This window comes from Lissotriton helveticus, chromosome 10, assembly GCF_964261635.1.
Source record: "Lissotriton helveticus chromosome 10, aLisHel1.1, whole genome shotgun sequence".
Taxonomy (NCBI): Eukaryota; Metazoa; Chordata; class Amphibia; order Caudata; family Salamandridae; genus Lissotriton; species Lissotriton helveticus.
Genome location: NC_136071.1, coordinates 1,123,031,267 through 1,123,051,137, shown reverse-complemented (window position 1 = coordinate 1,123,051,137; position 19,871 = coordinate 1,123,031,267). Strand labels below are relative to the sequence as shown.

At 45.8% G+C, this 19,871-nt stretch overlaps 1 protein-coding gene across 1 annotated transcript in view; it reads left to right on the top strand.

Moving 5' to 3' along the window:
- ANO10 (anoctamin 10) overlaps window positions 1–19,871 on the top strand; it is a 715,024-nt gene that overhangs the window by 13,182 nt on the left and 681,971 nt on the right. Inside the window, exons 2-3 of the mRNA XM_078663907.1 lie at window positions 7,146–7,302; window positions 16,065–16,256. Coding sequence (XP_078520033.1) covers window positions 7,161–7,302; window positions 16,065–16,256 — 334 coding nt within the window. The 5' untranslated portion in view covers window positions 7,146–7,160. The remainder of the gene's footprint in view (window positions 1–7,145; window positions 7,303–16,064; window positions 16,257–19,871) is intronic.

The following is a 19,871-nucleotide window of genomic DNA, read 5'->3' as shown; positions in this document are numbered from 1 at the left end:
TGTGCACAGGCCTGAGTTAGTGCAGGGATCTGGATTTTGTCACTGCTCTGAGTGAGGACCCTTTATGGTAATCATGTTGTTGGTGTACAGATACAATTATTTAACTGGGGTCAACAGAAAGTATGTAGTAGTTTTAAATCATGCTTGTTTTTTTAATAGTGTAATCATGAAAATGTTACATAGAATTGTTTAATTCAAATACAATTAAGGAATCATATACAGAAAGGAAATGGTACAGATGAAACAACTATTAGGCAACTTAAGGAAGTTAGGAGAACAAGTCTTTCCCCGTGAAAATTTTTTTGAAACTTTTAGATGATTGCTGTCACTCTGCAGTGCTTGAGCAACTCTTGCAGAGTTTTGCAACCGGTATGAGGAAGGATGATTTTTTTAGGTCTCGGCAACGAGAACTATTGTCACCTAGTAAGCGCGCAAGGGAGTACAGAGCGGTGCACGAGCCGACCAGGGTCTGTGGACGCGCACACACAAAGGCAGGCAGGCAGGCACACACCAGACACACACAGACAGACACACACACGCACACACACACACACACACCCTCCCTCTCTGCCCACTCCCTCTCTGCCCCCACCCCCCCCCTCTACCCCCACTCACCGGGCTCTTTCCCTCTGCAGCGGGTCAGTCACAGCAGCAGGCAGACTCGGTGTCTTCTCCGGCGATCTTCAGCTGATGTGCACGCTCACGCTGCGTCTCCTGTGCGCCCACCACGCTGTTTCGCGCCCGTTGATCCTCAGCTTGTGATTACTACTCCTTCTAACCCGGATTCTAAATTACTATTTCTTGGTTCTCTAACTCCACTCTGTTGATTCGTAACAAACTGATATTCAGCTCATTTCACAGTCTCGCTTTTGCTTCTCATAAATACAATAAGATTATTTTAAGCAATGTCTACCCTTCTTTTGGTTCTGTGCCTATTATGCTTCGGACTATAGAGTTTTAGAAAGTGTGGTGTAAGATTCCATGATATCAGTGGTGTGCACAGTGCAGAGTGAGTGTGCAGAGTAGTGAGTGCAGAGTAGTGAGTGCAGAGTAGTGAGTGCAGAGTGTGAGTGCAGAGTAGTGAGTGCAGAGTAGTGAGTGCAGAGTAGTGAGTGCAGAGTAGTGAGTGCAGAGTGAGTGGGCAGAGAGAGTGTGCAGAGAGTGTGCAGAGGAGTGAGTGCAGAGGAGTGAGTGCAGAGGAGTGAGTGCGCAGAGTAGTGAGTGCGCAGAGTAGTGAGTGCGCAGAGTAGTGAGTGCGCAGAGTAGTGAGTAGTGAGTAGTGAGTGCAGAGTAGTGAGTAGTGAGTGCAGAGTAGTGAGTAGTGAGTGCAGAGTAGTGAGTAGTGAGTGCAGAGTAGTGAGTGCAGAGTGCAGAGTAGTGAGTAGTGAGTGCAGAGTAGTGAGTGCAGAGTAGTGAGTGCAGAGTAGTGAGTGCAGAGTGCAGAGTAGTGAGTGCAGAGTAGTGAGTGCAGAGTAGTGAGTGCAGAGTAGTGAGTAGTGAGTGCAGAGTAGTGAGTAGTGAGTGCAGAGTAGTGAGTAGTGAGTGCAGAGTAGTGAATAGTGAGTGCAGAGTAGTGAGTAGTGAGTGCAGAGTAGTGAGTGCAGAGTAGTGAGTGCAGAGTGCAGAGTAGTGAGTAGTGAGTGCAGAGTAGTGAGTAGTGAGTGCAGATTAGTGAGTAGTGAGTGCAGAGTAGTGAATGCAGAGTAGTGAGTAGTGAGTGCAGAGTAGTGAGTGCAGAGTAGTGAGTGCAGAGTAGTGAGTGCAGAGTAGTGAGTGCAGAGTAGTGAGTGCAGAGTGCAGAGTAGTGAGTGCAGAGTGCAGAGTAGTGAGTGCAGAGTGCAGAGTAGTGAGTGCAGAGTAGTGAGTGCAGAGTAGTGAGTGCAGAGTAGTGAGTGCAGAGTAGTGAGTGCAGAGTAGTGAGTGCAGAGTGCAGAGTAGTGAGTGCAGAGTGCAGAGTAGTGAGTGCAGAGTGCAGAGTAGTGAGTGCAGAGTAGTGAGTGCAGAGTAGTGAGTGCAGAGTAGTGAGTAGTGAGTGCAGAGTAGTGAGTGCAGAGTAGTGAGTGCAGAGTAGTGAGTGCGCAGAGTAGTGAGTGCAGAGTAGTGAGTAGTGAGTGCAGAGTAGTGAGTAGTGAGTGCAGAGTAGTGAGTGCAGAGTAGTGAGTGCAGAGTAGTGAGTGCAGAGTAGTGAGTGCAGAGTAGTGAGTGCAGAGTAGTGAGTGCGCAGAGTAGTGAGTAGTGAGTGCAGAGTAGTGAGTAGTGAGTGCAGAGTAGTGAGTAGTGAGTGCAGAGTAGTGAGTGCAGAGTAGTGAGTAGTGAGTGCAGAGTAGTGAGTAGTGAGTGCAGAGTAGTGAGTAGTGAGTGCAGAGTGCAGAGTAGTGAGTGCAGAGTAGTGAGTGCAGAGTAGTGAGTGCAGAGTAGTGAGTGCAGAGTAGTGAGTAGTGAGTGCAGAGTAGTGAGTGCAGAGTAGCGAGTAGTGAGTGCAGAGTAGTGAGTAGTGAGTGCAGAATGCAGAGTAGTGAGTGCAGAGTGCAGAGTAGTGAGTGCAGAGTAGTGAGTGCAGAGTGCAGAGTAGTGAGTGCGCAGAGTAGTGAGTGCGCAGAGTAGTGAGTGCGCAGAGTAGTGAGTGCAGAGTAGTGAGTAGTGAGTGCAGAGTAGTGAGTAGTGAGTGCAGAGTAGTGAGTAGTAAGTGCAGAGTAGTGAGTGCAGAGTAGTGAGTAGTGAGTGCAGAGTAGTGAGTAGTGAGTGCAGAGTGCAGAGTAGTGAGTGCAGAGTAGTGAGTAGTGAGTGCAGAGTAGTGAGTAGTGAGTGCAGAGTAGTGAGTGCAGAGTAGTGAGTGCAGAGTAGTGAGTGCGCAGAGTAGTGAGTGCAGAGTAGTGAGTAGTGAGTGCAGAGTAGTGAGTAGTGAGTGCAGAGTAGTGAGTAGTGAGTGCAGAGTAGTGAGTGCAGAGTAGTGAGTGCAGAGTAGTGAGTGCGCAGAGTAGTGAGTGCAGAGTAGTGAGTAGTGAGTGCAGAGTAGTGAGTAGTGAGTGCAGAGTAGTGAGTAGTGAGTGCAGAGTAGTGAGTGCAGAGTAGTGAGTAGTGAGTGCAGAGTAGTGAGTGCAGAGTGCAGAGTAGTGAGTGCAGAGTGCAGAGTAGTGAGTGCAGAGTGCAGAGTAGTGAGTGCAGAGTAGTGAGTAGTGAGTGCAGAGTAGTGAGTGCAGAGTAGTGAGTAGTGAGTGCAGAGTGCAGAGTAGTGAGTGCAGAGTAGTGAGTGCAGAGTAGTGAGTGCAGAGTGCAGAGTAGTGAGTGCAGAGTAGTGAGTGCAGAGTAGTGAGTGCAGAGTAGTGAGTGCAGAGTAGTGAGTGCAGAGTGCAGAGTAGTGAGTGCAGAGTGCAGAGTAGTGAGTGCAGAGTGCAGAGTAGTGAGTGCAGAGTAGTGAGTGCAGAGTGCAGAGTAGTGAGTGCAGAGTAGTGAGTGCAGAGTAGTGAGTGCAGAGTAGTGAGTGCAGAGTAGTGAGTGCAGAGTAGTGAGTGCAGTGCAGGTATGTGTAGTGCAGTGCAGGTATGTGCAGTGCAGTGCAGGTATGTGCAGTGCAGGTATGTGCAGTGCAGTGCAGGTGAGTGCAGGTGAGTGCAGTGCAGGTGAGTGCAGTGCAGTGCAGGTGAGTGCAGTGCAGGTGAGTGCAGTGCAGGTGAGTGCAGTGCAGGTGAGTGTAGTGCAGTGCAGGTGAGTTCAGTGCAGTGCAGTGGAGTGCAGTGCAGTGCAGTGGAGTGCAGTGCAGTGGAGTGCAGGCGAGTGCAGTGCAGGTGAGTGCAGTGGGGTGCAGGTGAGTGCAGTGCAGTGCAGGTGAGTGCAGTGCAGTGCAGGTGAGTGCAGTGCAGGTGAGTGCAGTGCAGTGCAGGTGAGTGCAATGCAGGTGAGTGCAGTGCAGTGCAGGTGAGTACAGTGCAGGTGAGTGCAGTGCAGGTGAGTGCAGTGCAGGTGAGTGCAGTGCAGTGCAGGTGAGTGCAGTGCAGGCGAGTGCAGTGCAGTGCAGGTGAGTGCAGTGCAGTGCGTGCAGTGCAGGCGAGTGCAGTGCAGTGCAGGTGAGTGCAGTGCAGTGCAGGTGAGTGCAGTGCAGGTGAGTGCAGTGCAGGTGAGTGCAGTGCAGTGCAGGTCAGTGCAGTGCAGGTGAGTGCAGTGCAGGTGAGTGCAGTGCAGTGCAGGTCAGTGCAGTGCAGGTGAGTGCAGTGCAGGTGAGTGCAGTGCAGTGCTGGTGAGTGCAGTGCAGGTGAGTGCAGTGCAGTGCAGGTGAGTGCAGTGCAGGTGAGTGCAGTGCAGGTGAGTGCAGTGCAGGTGAGTGCAGTGCAGTGCAGTGCAGGTGAGTGCAGTGCAGGTGAGTGCAGTGCAGTGCAGGTGAGTGCAGTGCAGTGCAGGTGAGTGCAGTGCAGTGCAGGTGAGTGCAGTGCAGTGCAGGTGAGTGCAGTACAGTGCAGGTGAGTGCAGTGCAGGTGAGTGCAGTGCAGGTGAGTGCAGTGCAGGTGAGTGCAGTGCAGTGCAGGTGAGTGCAGTGCAGGTGAGTGCAGTGCAGTGCAGGTGAGTGCAGTGCAGGTGAGTGCAGTGCAGTGCAGTGCAGGCGAGTGCAGTGCAGGTGAGTGCAGTGCAGTGGAGTGCATGCGAGTGCAGTGGAGTGCAGGTGAGTGCAGTGCAGGTGAGTGCAGTGCAGGTGAGTGCAGTGTAGGTGAGTGCAGTGCAGGTGAGTGCAGTGCAGTGCAGGTGAGTGCAGTGCAGGTGAGTGCAGTGCAGTGCAGTGCAGGTGAGTGCAGTGCAGGCGAGTGCAGTGCAGGTGAGTGCAGTGGAGTGCAGGTGAGTGCAGTGCAGGTGAGTGCAGTGCAGGTGAGTGCAGTGCAGTGCAGGTGAGTGCAGTGCAGTGCAGGTGAGTGCAGTGCAGGTGAGTGCAGTGCAGTGCAGGTGAGTGCAGTGCAGTGCAGGTGAGTGCAGTGCAGGTGAGTGCAGTGCAGTGCAGGTGAGTGCAGTGCAGGTGAGTGCAGTGCAGGTGAGTGCAGTGCAGGTGTGTGCAGTGCAGGTGTGTGCAGTGCAGTGCAGGTGAGTGCAGTGCAGTGTAGTGCAGTGCAGGTGAGTGTAGTGCAGTGCAGGCGAGTGTAGTGCAGGTGAGTGCAGTGCAGTGCAGGTGAGTGCAGTGCAGGTGAGTGCATTGCAGTGCAGTGCAGGTGAGTGCAGTGCAGTGGAGTGCAGGTGAGTGCAGTGCAGTGCAGGTGAGTGCAGTGCAGTGCGGGTGAGTGCAGTGCAGGTGAATGCAGTGCAGTGCAGTGCAGGTGAGTGCAGTGCAGGTGAGTGCAGTGCAGGTGAGTGCAGTGCAGGTGAGTGCAGTGCAGTGCAGGTGAGTGCAGTGCAGGCGAGTGCAGTGCAGGCGAGTGCAGTGCAGGCGAGTGCAGTGCAGGCGAGTGCAGTGCGTGCAGTGCAGGCGAGTGCAGTGCAGGTGAGTGCAGTGCAGTGCAGGTGAGTGCAGTGCAGTGCAGGTGAGTGCAGTGCAGGTGAGTGCAGTGCAGGTGAGTGCAGTGCAGTGCAGGTGAGTGCAGTGCAGTGCAGGTGATTGCAGTGCAGGTGAGTGCAGTGCAGTGCAGTGCATGTGAGTGCAGTGCAGGTGAGTGCAGTGCAGTGCAGGTGAGTGCAGTGCAGGTGAGTGCAGTGCAGGTGAGTGCAGTGCAGTGCAGGTGAGTGCAGTGCAGGTGAGTGCAGTGCAGGTGAGTGCAGTGCAGTGCAGGTGAGTGCAGTGCAGGTGAATGCAGTGCAGTGCAGTGCAGGTGAGTGCAGTGCAGGTGAGTGCAGGTGAGTGCAGTGCAGGTGAGTGCAGTGCAGGTGAGTGCAGGTGAGTGCAGTGCAGTGCAGGTGAGTGCAGTGCAGTTGAGTGCAGGTGAGTGCAGTGCAGGTGAGTGCAGTGCAGTGCAGGTGAGTGCAGTGCAGGTGAGTTCAGTGCAGTACAGGTGAGTGCAGGTGAGTGCAGTGCAGTGCAGGTGAGTGCAGTGCAGGTGAGTTCAGTGCAGGTGAGTGCAGTGCAGTGCAGGTGAGTGCAGTTGAGTGCAGTGCAGTGCAGGTGAGTGCAGTTGAGTGCAGTGCAGGTGAGTGCAGTGCAGTGCTGGTGAGTGCAGTTGAGTGCAGTGCAGGTGAGTGCAGTTGAGTGCAGAGTGGTGTGTATTGACAATGTAAATGACAATGCCATTTATTTATGATTTAAAGAAAAAAAAATGTCATGAGCAATGCCAATAGCTCTACCTTTAATGATGCCGAGACCATTGCATTGTAAATGCTTGTTTTAATTCTAGCAAGCTATTTAGTATGTTTTTTCTTTCTGGTATGTGGTGGGAGGTTTTGGAAGCTTGACATGAGTTTATCTGTGGTTGGTTAGTTGGGCTTCTTAATGGAGTGGGTCTTGTCTGTGCTCTGCTGCAGCTAACTTTAGATGGTGCTGTGGATTCCAGGCGGATTCAGAGCTGAAGACAGATGACTGGTTAGGTGTTCCAAGAAAGTAGCAAGGATGCCTGTATTGTGTACAGCCAGTTGTGAGGATTTGAGATCTCAGCCAGTTTTACATTGTCATGGTCTGGGGAAAGATGTGCTTGTACATCAAGTCTGAACTTCACATTGTGGAAGTAGAACTTGTGCTTCTGTAGTTGGGAGCCCATGGACAGGAATTTGTGCGAAGAGAGGTCTATGCTATTACTAGAGAGGCTGCAGTTGTTTATGGTAAAGGCATTGTATCCATAAGGTGTTGCTGGAGATAATATACAACTTTTTATTTATATTTACAAGGCATCTGAGGAGGTAATGGAGCTCCACGCACTACGAGTGGACTACACGGGTAAAGTAACTCAAAAACATCACTCTTCAGTAAATTTTAAGTACATAATCCATTTAGTTGTTGGAGGGTGCCAGCATCTACATATCTATAGCTGGTTTGGTTCCTCACACATTACAGTGATACTAAAGCTGCTCAAACTCAGTAACATGCCATGCTATTATGTAAGGCTACAACATTTTGAAGTGTTTTTCTGTGATTATTCAAATGAGTACCGTCAAATTCCAAGTCCTTATTAACATAGCACCGATAGTTCTCACGACCTTGTGTGTTTTAGATTTCATCAACTTTCATCGGTTTCCTATCGCAGCTCCACAGGTACCCCATGATGAATAGATTCCGGGACTCGCGTGAATCTATCGATCTTGGCTTCCGTCCCTTGGTTGTGATCGAGCTTGCAGAGAATACACAGGAAGAAACCAAAGAATGGCTGGTAAAGCGGATCATGGACAAAAAGGAAAATGGAGGTATGTGTTAAAATATGACACAAACAGAGTGACACAAGTGTGTAGTACTATAAAATGCCTGTAAAATCAATTTTAAGTTGCTGATGCGATTTAATGATGTGCTTAAGAAAGTGTAACGTGAACATACCAGGCTAAATACGACTCATTCTTATTTAGCTTCTTTAATATAAAATGTCCCTTCGAGTGTGCCATTTTCAACACTTATTTCTTGAGGCACCATGTGATGCTTGAAGCGTATGACACTTCTGTCTTCCCTGATGAGCTTTTAAGCATATGTGTCCCCAGATTTTGATCCCAGTCGAGAAGTCACTTACGGGCACATGCATCATTGTCAATTGCATTTGCAAACTGTGCGAATCGCAAATTTCGTCCGTTTGCGAATGCAATTGACAAAATTGGGATGCATCATGTTTTTTGCAATTTTAGAAATCGCAATTTTCGATTTCTTAAATGCAATGCATGAACATTTTAAATTTGAGAATTCGCAAATAGGGAGAGGTAAATTACCATGAAGTTGACCTTCATGGTAATTTGCGAAAACTTTCAAAAATGCACAAAAGTGCATATTTGAAAGTTTCATTTTACACACACACATGCCCTTGGGGCATGTGTGTGTGAAAAATGCACTTAAAGTTATTTTTCAGGGGTGCAGGGGGGGTCCTTTGGACCCCCCCTGCACCCTTGAAATTGCATTCTCAATTTGCGATTCGCAAATTGCTAATCACAAATTGAGAATAACATCCTATTCATTCCTATGGGCCTCTAGGCCCATAGGAATCAATGGGAAGGGATTCCTTAATTGCGATTTGCAAATTGTGAATCGCAATTAAGGAATTTTAAGAAATCGCAAAAAAAATTGTGATTTCTTAATGTATAGCCTTTTGCGATTTCTTAATTGCGATTCCTTAATTTTCGCAATTAAGAAATCGCAAACGGCAACAATGATGCATGTGGCCGTTAGACATGGGCATCAGACTGCTTCACATAGAGGAGTACACAAACAGACAAATGTACATGCAATATAGCTCAGGGGTTGCAAAACTTCATAATTAACATATGCCTTATGGACTACAGAGCTGGGTTAGGAAATAGATGTCTAACCCCCAAAAGGATCGTATGAATCGTGAGTGAAAAGTCTCAAATGCCTTTCAGAAAAGGAGATATTGAGGAATTGACAATATTTGTAAATGCGATTGTTTGACATTTTTGAGACAATAATAACTGGCTGGAGGGATTTATTTTTCATAATTTTCATGATTTCAAAAGAAAGGTGGGATTTATTGAAGAGTGATTTGAATGAGGATGCTATATTTTTAAACCATTTAGGAATACAAATTATAATGATTTGTGCTTTCAGACGAAACCAATGTAACTTCTGTTTTACTATGACAGGTCACATTATGACTTTGACTAGAGCTAAGCAGGATCTTAGTAGAACCTGCAGAAAAATATTTCCTGTGTTGATATAAAACAGTCCAAATAACTAATGCTCTACCAATTACATGCTGATGAGAGAGCTAAAATGGAATAATATATTTTATGTGGATTGAATACTGCCTGATATATTCCTAGTACAGTTGGAAAACTCTATTGATGTGTGGTTTTCTTGCTGTTCCTCGCCCTATGACTCTCCTTGGTCTTATGGTATTAATCTGATACTACATAAAGAATGGAGATTTATTGATTTCTAAAGTAAAATGAGCAAACATTTATTGGATTCACATTATTAAAAGTAATTGCTATGCTATGATATGTAGATTTTTATAGCACACTAATCACCTAGAAAGGCATCCAGGCATTTGCCGGTGGGCAGGCGGGGGCTTCCCTGGAATTAATCGAAGAGCCAGGTTTCAGCTTCCTGTGGAATTTGAGGAGTGACAGAGAGAAGTGGTGGGGTGGGGAAGGGCGTTCTAAGTTTTGGGCGCAATGTGCGAGAAGGTTCTGTTCTTGTGTATGCGGGGTGTGTGTGAGTGACAGATCAGATGAATGGAGGTGTCTGGATGGTTGGTGAAAGTGGATGCATGCACTGAGGTAAGCTAGGCCTATGTTGTTGTTCAGAGCCTTTTAGGTGTGTGTGGGAAGTTTGAAGTGGATGTGTTTCTGCATAGTGAGCCAGTGGATTCCCTTACGGTGTGGGTGTGTCTCGGTGGCTGCAAACAAGTCTTGCTGCGGCATTCCGTCAGGTCTGGAATCGGTTCAGGAGCTGTTTGTTGGTTCTGGCATAGAGTGCATTGCCATAGTCCAGTCTGCTATTTATGAGGGACTGTGTCACTGTTTTCCTGGTGTTTTCCGGTATCCACTAGAGATTGTTCACTGCATATTCAGCAGGTGGAGGAAACTGTGTTGATCTGTGCTGTCATGTCCAGTTTTTAATCCAGAATGAGTCCCAGGTTTGTAGTGTGGGTGGTATGGTTTAGGACATGTCTGAGGTCTGCCGGCCTCCAGGTGGAAAGGATTTGTTTCTGGAGATCACCACTTCGGTTTTGTCAGTGTTGGACCTCATCCATGTTGCTACTGCGTGTCATGCAGGTGTTGAAGTTTGTATTGGTCACTGGAGTCTTGTCTGAAAGGGAGACTATGAGTTGGATGTCAGCTGCGTAGGATAGGATGTTGTGGGATCTGATGATGTAGGCCAAGTTTTTCAAGCATGTTTACTGCCCTTTTGCATAGCTAACAGAACCACATCTGGCATACAAAAGCACCACTCTGTATTGGAGGAAAGAAGTCACATGCATTTCAATCGTATTTGTTCATAATACTTTTTAATACAGCGTGCAGAGTTCGCCCACTGTTCCTCCTAAACCCGATACCCCGGGAAGGCCAGGACACCCAGCAAGGTTAACACAAAGCATTTGCCAATGACAAGCAAGGATAAAATCTCTTCACAAAAGAATAACAAACTTCATCACTTGCATTTACATCTCAAAATGAACAGTACGAAAAGGGAAACTACAAATATCAAACATCCCAGACCCCAAGCGTGTGTGTGTTATCAATCTCATTCTACTGCTGTGCCCTAAGTCTCCATTAGATTGCCACTGGATTCAAGCAAGCCGGGCTGAAGACGGCTGTAATGCCAGAAACCGGTCCTCGGAAGCTTGTTTCCGGTCCGGGAAAGGCATGGCTTGGCAGTTCGGGCTGGACTGTTCCCATGAGACACAGGGTCAGACTGATTTGCATATGGCCATGTCTGAACTGGGGTGGCAGAGTGGGCTAAAGAACGGTGATGGATCAAACCCAGATCTTTTGACTGGGTGTGAGTGTTTGATTGGTTCAGATGCTCCGTCCATCACCATCCCCTTTTGTACCGCTGAGTCTCCATTAGGCCTGATGTATTATCCAGTCACTTGCCAGGATGTCCCGCAGACAGCAACACTATAGGTGTCCCTCAGCGCCAGGCCAGTATACTCGCCCACCTGACCCCTCGTCCTTTCCAAGCGGTCAATAGCGACGTACACTGACATGTGGCCCCCCCATCCGTGCATGGCAAGTCATAGTGCCCTCAGCGAGGACAGTCATTCGTGTTTGCTTCTAATTTCTCCAGATAAGTCTCCCATCGTTCCAGTGGGTCTACCCTGCCCCCTCTCATGCACGTTTCTCTATGTGCTCCCAGTTCAGCCAGTACCCATCTAAGTATTTCAGCCTACTATTGTTGCAGTGGATGTGCTGTGGCCAACTTCCAGGCCATATTAATACAACACAGGAGTGGGAAACCGTATCATTGGTCAAGGAGCGTCCTGATGTCATCTGTGTCTGCGATTAGTGCTTTTTATGTACTGTGATTTTGTCAGAATTGTTATTGTGGGGTGCCCAAAAGTTGGTGTTGGTGGTCTTTGCTGGAAAAAGTAGCAGGGAGATCGGTCAGTGGTTTGCTAGTTGAGTAGGGCCTGACGAAGGTTTCTTAAGCAGAGATTTTACCACGGCGTGTAGCCAGGCATCTGGGAAAGTGGCAGTAGAGATGGAGGTATTCCAGACGTGGATGAGTGTTCTGCCGATTATGTGGGTGATCATGTTGTAGATGTAGTATGGGCATGGGTCAGGGGATCCGGAGTTGATGATTCTCATGATGCTAGTTGTTTCTTTCGTGGTGAAGGTCTTCCAGACAGACTTTCTGCGTGGTGAGTTGGTAGGCTGGTGGTGAGGCTGTGAGCGACCGGTAGAGGGTCAAAGTTGTTGTAGATGGTTCTTATTTTGTCATTGAAATAGTTTGTCGCACAAGTCCTGCGAGGGTGTGATGTTGTTTAAGGAGGCAGAGGGTGAGCTGAAGTCTTTGAAGATCACAAATATCTCTTTGTTGCTTTTAGCTCTGTTCTCTATGCATTCAGCCATGGCCTTCTTTTTAGTTCCCCTGACCTGGTGGTGGTATCGTCTTTTGGCGGCCCTAAAAGTGTCCTTGTCAGTCTCTTTTCCTTCTGGTTCTCCATTTCCTCTCTAATTGCTAGCAGAGTTGTTTGGATACTTGGAATTCATCTGAGTACCAGTTGGCCTTCTTTCAGGCTATTTTGTGGTGGCTGTGTTTGAGAGGTGCTAGGGTGCTGGCGCAGTCGGATAACCAATTGTTGAGTTGGTCTGTGTCCGTGTTTATGATTCTGGTGAGGGTGGGTCTGGCCTTATGTAGGGCATTGTCCCAGTCTGCTTCTGTGCAATTGCTCCAATTGCATCTCATCTGGCTGGTGCTGGTAGGTGTCTTGAGTCAGGAGATGGCTGTCTGGAAGTGGGCGATGGAGCGTTCAGTCCAAGTTAATAGTGTAGTGGTGGTGAACTTGACTCCATTGTAGTGAAGATGGGGTCTAGGGTGTGTCCAGCAGCCTGGGTAGGTTTGTGGACGTGCTATGTGAGTCCAATGATGCTGAGGCTCTCGATGAGTGTTGTGGAGTTGAGGTCAGTCTGGTCTTCCAGGTGAAAGTTGAGGTCTCCTAGGAGAGTGTAGGCCCAGGAGTCCAAGGCGAGGAGGAGGGGTGACAAAGTCCTTGATCTCTTGGGTGAAATTAATTTACAGTCCTGGTGGGCGGTAGGATTTCATGCAAGGCAAAGTTTGCTGTTGTTTGGACTTTGAAGTGAAGGTGCCCAATGGATGAGATCGTGTTTTCCATAGTTGTGATGCAGTTGAGAGATTCCTTGTAGATGATCGGGAGTCCTTTTCCTGGTTTGTGTTATTGGTCCTTTCTTGCAGTCTTGGATCATGCCGGGATTACCGTGGTGATGGCCAGGACTGACAAGGTGGCCGTCCAGGTTTCTGTAAGAATTAGAAGGTCCAGGGCGTCAATGCTAAGCAGGTCCCAGATCTTGCTGGCATGTTTGCAGAGTGTTGAGCAGCGTGCATGAGCGTTTTTAGGGGTGTTAGTTTATGAGTCAGGAGAGTTGGTGTGCTGTGGGTGGTCTGGGTGATTGTAGGTGGTGCTTGCGTTGTGGGTCTGGTGTTGCATGTGAAGTGGCAGGTCGTGAATGAGAAGGCTCCTTGCATGTGTGGCAGCAGGGGGATAAGCGGCTGGGGTTGAGTGAATGCAGGAGTGTGGCAGAGTACCTCTGGGGAGTGGTTGTACCAAGGTTCCTGGCGTTGGGCCTGGTAAAGGTGTGAATGGGTGTACATAGTCTTGCCTTTGGTGCGCAACTGCACCATGCAGCCGCCATTAAGTTAGTCCTGGGAGGTGGGTGATGCTTAGCGGATGCGCAGGAGAGTTGGCACGGGAGAAGCAGGTAAGGATCAGGGGGAGGAGAATGGGTGCTCAGAAGGCAGGAAGGGGAGCACAGCACACGAGGCAAAAGGGTGGAAAGGAAGAGGAAAAGAAAAGGCACCAAGAGAGGTCCAAAAGGATGAAAAGAGCGAGCAAAAGAGACCCAAAGAGGGCAAAACTTTATCAAAAAGTGGCACATGGGAGAAGGGGAGAGAGAGATTCAAGAGGCACAAATGTTAAGAGGCTCGATAGAGGCACAAAGGGTGAAAAAGATAGAGCGAGCAAGAGAGTGATTTAAGAGACACGAGAGCTAAGAGCCTCAGAAGAGACACAAAGGGTGAAAAAGAGAGAAAGCAAGTCAAGAGGCACAAGAGCCAGGAGGCTCAAAAGAGGCAAAAAGGATTAAAAAAGGGAGAGAGAGAAAGAGGGAGAGTCCTGAGAGAGAGAGTTAGAAGAGTGCGAAAGGCTCTCAGAAGACGTGGAAGGTGCCTCGAGGTGCAGGGACCAGGTCCACAAGGACCTTGACGGGTTAGAGGACTGGTACAGGTAAGTCAGGGCCTGGACACCTGCTTAATCACCATAATGGAATTCAAACATACATTTAAATTGCTATTCAGTTCATTTCCTTGTATTATATTGTTTAGGTTATTACAAACAATTGCAACATTTGTAAAACAATATTTGGTTGACTTAAGATTTAAAACTTAAGATCTTCCTCCTAATATCAAACTCATGTCAGTCATCTTAGTCCCAGTATGAGCAGAAATCATCCATTTTTGTTGGCAAGCAGTTAGCATAACAGATGTTTATCTCCTATTTAATAAAAAAAATCACTTTGACCACAGGCCAATTCAGTATAAGATTTCAAATATTATCTCAATTCTGAGTTATTATTTTCAAGACTTTGAAAACGTACTACGCTTAGATATAGTTAGATTTTTCACATGGCCAGAAGATCTATATTTTAAATTATTTCTAGCAAAAAGTTCCTTATCTTGGTAATCATAAGCTGTTCCCTATCATGTGTCTGTACTTATCATCATAGCAGTACATAGTGAAGTTAGATTCTCCTTTCTTCCACTTACTGAGGGCAAAGCCCAAGAACCGGCTTTGCATCTTATTAAGAATAAAGAGTATGGAAAGTTCAGCCCAAAATGCCAAAACCTGTGCATGGGGACTAAGTCTCAGGACTGTACACAACATCTTTCCTTCTTTGGTCCATACTTTTCTAATGATGTTCTGTGACCATCTCCAAACACTAACTCCATATAGCAGTTGAGACTAAATTTTCCTTTATATGCTCTAACCATAAGAATGGCAGTCTAATTAATCCATTAAGGTGTCGTATTTAATCAATATTTACAGTGTTACTCCCAATCAAACCTTTCATTATCAATTTTCGTGAGGAAGGTATAAGAGGATAATACCTCAGGGGTTTAATGAAAGTTTACAGGAAAAGACCATTTGTACTTTCCCTAAAAACACTACTACTTTTGTCAGTTTATAATTGACAGTGCATTTATAAAAGTTGACATACTACTCTAGTGAAGCAAAGTCTTTGTGTATTACCGGAGGAGTCTTATCTAACAGTATTGTGTCATCTTCATATCAGGCCTGAGGATGCTTTCATTAAAGCCGCCTTACAAATGTTCTATTTATTCATTAGTTACTTAATTAATTAATCCATTTGTATTTCATGGTGTTAACTGGCAAGTTACCCAGTTTAAAGTGATATGAACCTGCAACTCCTAGGTAACATAGTAGGTCTATGATAAACATGTAGAAAAGGATTAGTGTGAGGAAGAAAGCACAGTTGGAGACCTTTGTCGGTCTGGACTTGAAAGCTTTTTCTATCAAAATCCTCTTTCAACTCGAACCATATATTCAAGTACAAGAAGATTGTAATACTTAACAGTGCTCTATTCAACTAGAGCAGTTGTCAATAAAATCAAGTTTGGATATTTAGGAGCAGAATATGGGTTGATTACCCAGCTTTGCATGCTGATTCATCTATTAATTTAACTGAAAGAACAATGCAAAATGGTGTTCCAAGGTGGATGTATTCGGCCTAAATCCTATAGACGTCAAATTACCACTAACCTGTGGATCTTAATTTTGTTTCTGGAACGTTTTGGAACCTACCTATCTCCCTCCCTGTCGACAGTGGCAAACACGTCCAAGACTGCGCTTGATACTGACAACGAACAGACATAGAGGTGATAGGGCACACAACAGAGAACCGCAACCTGAGTGGTAATTCCCTGAGCAAGGGTGGGAACCAGCGATGTATGGGAGTGAGGGCATGCTACAGGCCATGGCAAGTCCCATCCTGCATATTTAAAGTAATCAATGCATGCTTGATTCTACTTAAGGTTTCATTGGTAAATGCTTTACCAGGAGAGGCCTGTAGCATGATTAACATGAAGTTTCAGGAATCTCCTACATTGCCTATTTATATTGCAGTTAAGCTCCATAACCCCTACATTTTACGCACACCATATCCATTGTTATTTTTGGATCACATTTTTTAGTGCATGCTTGAAACTGAACCAAGTTGCCGCTAGACTAGATTTATGTGTTCCGCCATATCATAATGCATCTATTTAAGGGTTAAATTATATCAGCGGCGATCCAATCATTAATGTTAGTTGTGTTATTTTCAGGGTGTGTACAGATAATAAAGAGTGTTGCTACAACAGCTACTGTCAGTAATTATCCTCATATGCAATAATTGTAGCAGTGAACTACTCAGTGGCTGCCAGTTCCAACCTTTGTCAGCTAATACATATCCTTCAGATTCAAGCTCCAACAGAGCTAGTTTGTGAACTACAAGAATGTAAATTGGAGAAAAAGTAGCTCACACAATTAGATTAAATTCATAATTCAATAGTTGAGTTTGCAAACCAGTTTGCAAACTTAATGGTCCATATATACATACGTTTTGCCATAATTGTTTCCTAATTTCCTCTCAATCTGCTGAACAGATTTACTCCAAACCGATCCTTGAATGGAAAGTGGATCAAAGAATGTATTCTGGTTAAAGCTTTGTGATAATGATGGTTTCTTTTATTTCTTATTATTTTAAAGGTGCCCAGTTGTTGATAAAATCCCTTCCAAAAGGAGATAAGGACTCTGAAACTTCCAACATTTATCTCGTTGGAGCTTCCACTAGACGCCTGCTTGTGGGAGCCGAGGCTGCGGGATTTGTGAAAGAATGCCATGACCACACCATGAGAGCTTTTACTTACTCCAGGAGGAAAGAATTCAAAGACTTTGCAGGTAAATGGCACCTAATGTATGGATACGTGTTCTGAACATGTTGGGTGTAAGGTAGCTGCTTGGAAGCTTCTTTCTTGTATGGGTCACCAATGTATTCTCAAATCGGAAATAGCCTATGTTTCGTTACTTTTTCCTAACATCTCACTAGATGTTTTCATTCCGTTCAAATTTCTGCGTTGTTGCCAAATCTGTAAGTCATCCTAATAAAGCGGTGTTAACGGCTGTGCATTCAATTCACATTGCTGTGAATTTGAGTTTTGAGGCTTTGACTTAGCATGTGTGGACCTGAAGTATTGATTGCCAAGCTCTACATGTAATATTCCAGTTTGAGAATTGACTGTAATTTGCAACTATTCATTTTCATACAAGAATCCCTGTTTGGCTAATTCAATAATAAAGCCAAGCGCTCAGGTGCCCTTTTTAAAGTAGCATCATTACCCAGTTAGTGCTGGTAATAATCAATTAGAGAGAAGGATTATGGCACTTTTCAGTACATTAAATATCAGATAATACTTCTATAAGAAAATGGATTACTATTTTGGGTGGGTGACTACCCCCCCTCAAGGTATATTCACTACCCTTATCAGAGTAAGTGCTCAAACTCACTAAATTGAACTGAGCCTAACCTCCTGGTAGCTATGGCACACAGCAGATAGGATTAGCATAGGCCGTAGGTAATGTGTAAAGTATTTATGCCATACCAAAACAGTAATAAAGTCGAAATGCAAAATAATAAAAATGGTAAACTAAATTAGAAAAGTAAAGTAAAATGTAAAAAGCAAAATGACTCAAAGAATCCTGTAATGGAAACCAGAGATATGATTTTTGAAAGTTTTAAGTAGGAATAGCGCCAAGTAGCTTAAATGCCAATTATTGTCAATGATCGCAACAGACCCTGGCCTAGGCTCAATTTGATGCTTAAAGCGATAGAGCGTGAGTCGCAAAGACTAACCAGGTTATTTTTGGTCAAAGATTTACCTTCTGACTTTTGTCCTTTATGTCCCAGTCCTCCACAATACACTTCTAAAGCCTTGCAGGTCCGCAGGGTAGGCACTTGAAAACTCACAGGATATGAGAGGCCAAGACTGCCACTAGTCAGCCGGACATTTGCAGGAAAAGGCCTCTTGTAGCATGTAGTGCCCCTGCAGTTTTAACAGGAGGTCAGGTATATGCTAGTGTCCTGCGTACAAGTGGGTGCAGGTCCAGTCCTTCAGGGCTCTTTTCAGGTCACATTCAGTAGGTTCAGTCCTCTTTTTATCATTCTTAAGTCCAGCAGTGTTCTGAAGTGGCAGCCGGGGGTGCCATATTTATGTCTGGAAAGAGCTAGTGGGTGGGCATGCCCAGGCCAACCAGAGGTCAATCCTAGTCTGGTTGGGCATGACTCCTGGCCATGCTTAAGCCAATTCTGGGACAATCCTACCCACTTTGGGCATGTTAAAGATGGCACAGATGTCTTTGGCCACAACAAACTTAGACTGTGAGGGCTGGGTCTGTGTGTCTCTGGGAGTGTACTATGGTAATCCTGCCCACATCTAACACCAAAATCTAGTTTTTGGCAGTCTTTCTACTCACAATAAACCCAGAGACAGTATTCTGGTAGAAAAACAGTAGAAGTTTCCAGCAACCAGACAGTGGATACATACAAATTGTTTTGGAATAATTTTTCCCTTCCATTCAAGTGTGCCCCTGGTGGTCTATGTAACGCCAGTAGACATGTCAAATAAATATAATTTGACATTCAAGCAAGATTTGACTGTAGTGTCAAAAAGGATGCTCACAGCCCCATCCTGCATGGTCTATCAAGTCATCAGACGGGTCATCTTTTCCCATTCAGGACAGCCTATTGTTTGCTCCTGGGAAGCATTTCATACCTTTTTCATACTTATTCAAATGCTATTTACTAGCTGGCAGAAGTGGGAGAGAAAATGCAAGTTTAGCCTCTAGAATTTCAGGTGAGGAAAAGGTAACTTTCTAAAAGTTGCTTTTCCTATATATTATAAAGAATCCGACTTCCCCCATTGAATTTGATTTTTAACAACTATTAAAAATAGTTGCTTAATTATTTTTCTAGCTTGTCCCATTCGTGAGACACGGTACTAGGATTTTAATCTGTACTCTGGTTTTCTACATAGGACAGCTTGGCGCGTCACATTGAATAATTACCAATTTTTACCAATTTCAATCTTTATTTCGATCTAGTTAGATCATAAAAGATATGTATACAATTTAAAATCAACATACAATCAATAACGAGTAAAACAAGATTATAAAAACCTTACAGTAGATGTTTTTTAAAAGAAATAGCAATGCAGTCTAATAAAAATCATCTGTACATTTCATTTTTCATAAATCAGTAGCTGACTTAATAAGACGAGTGCGGATGTGCCACATCGCTGTTAGGAATTTTGCCACCGCAAACACAACCGGGGGTGATAAATTCGTCTTTAAGATTCTGTACGCTGAAAGATGGTCACCAAATCCTAGGTTTTTTAAAAGTGGGATAAGCCAATACCTCCTAGCTCTGTGGTAGGTTTTTCAGAAAAATATGACATGCAAGTCATTTTCCTGAGGATGTGTGCATGCCGGGCACTGTTCTGTGGGCGAGGGCTGCCCCCAATGTTTAGTAAAAGCCCTGAGGGGAAGTGTACCATAGCGCCACTGCAGAAACAGTTTCCTGGTCAGGACGGGACTAATGCCATCAAGGACAAGCTTTAGGTAATATGAGTCTTTAAATTTAATGAATAAGTCAGTGAGGGACCCCTCCCGTATGCTTTCTACTGTTACATATAAATTTTGCTCATAGAAATCCCTTGACAGGAGTTTACGTGGGATCCTAGAGCATGCGTTTCCCGGGTCTAACCATAGTTCTGATCTTCCTAGGCTCTCACAAGTTTGTCTAATGTATCTCAACCAGGGAATGTGTAAGGCGTTTGGTAAGGATAGAATCTCTTGGAGCTCAGTCCTGTAGTTCGTAAGTTCAGGCGTGCTCCAAATTCGACGCCAGAAAGTGATTGGTTTCAGTCCCAGCTCCTCTGAAATTGGTCTTAAACCCAGATCTAATCTCAACGGGAGAAGCGGGGTACTAGAGGGTAAAGCTACCAGCTGTCTAATGAATTTATTTTCAGTGGACAGCAGGTTTTGGGCTGATGTATGACCCCACAGTTCCCCCCTGTAGGTAACTGCCCCCCTTGCCTGCATTTTATAGATTTGGAGCACAGGACCAAGGGGTTTATAGGTTGACCTATTTACCATCCTGCAAATGCCACCAGTTAACTGTGCAAGTTTCATGATTGCCTTAGTCCGGTGCGTATCCCAGGTCATGTTTTGATTGATAATCACCCCGAGATATTCGATACTGGATACCCTCTCGAGTCTCAGGGTACCTTTGGTGGGATTGGGGCGTGTTGAGGAGGGGGGGTTGAGAATCATGTGTTTAGTTTTAAGGGCGTTGATCTCAAGCCCCGGCTCCACGCAGAAAATCGTGAACCCATCCAAGACACGTTGAATTCCCATAGGGGATTTGGACAGCAGCAGGGTATCATCCGCAAACATAATGGCTGGCACCCTGCTGCCGTTGAGCTTTGGGGCATTGATGTCACCTATCCTAGTCAGGTG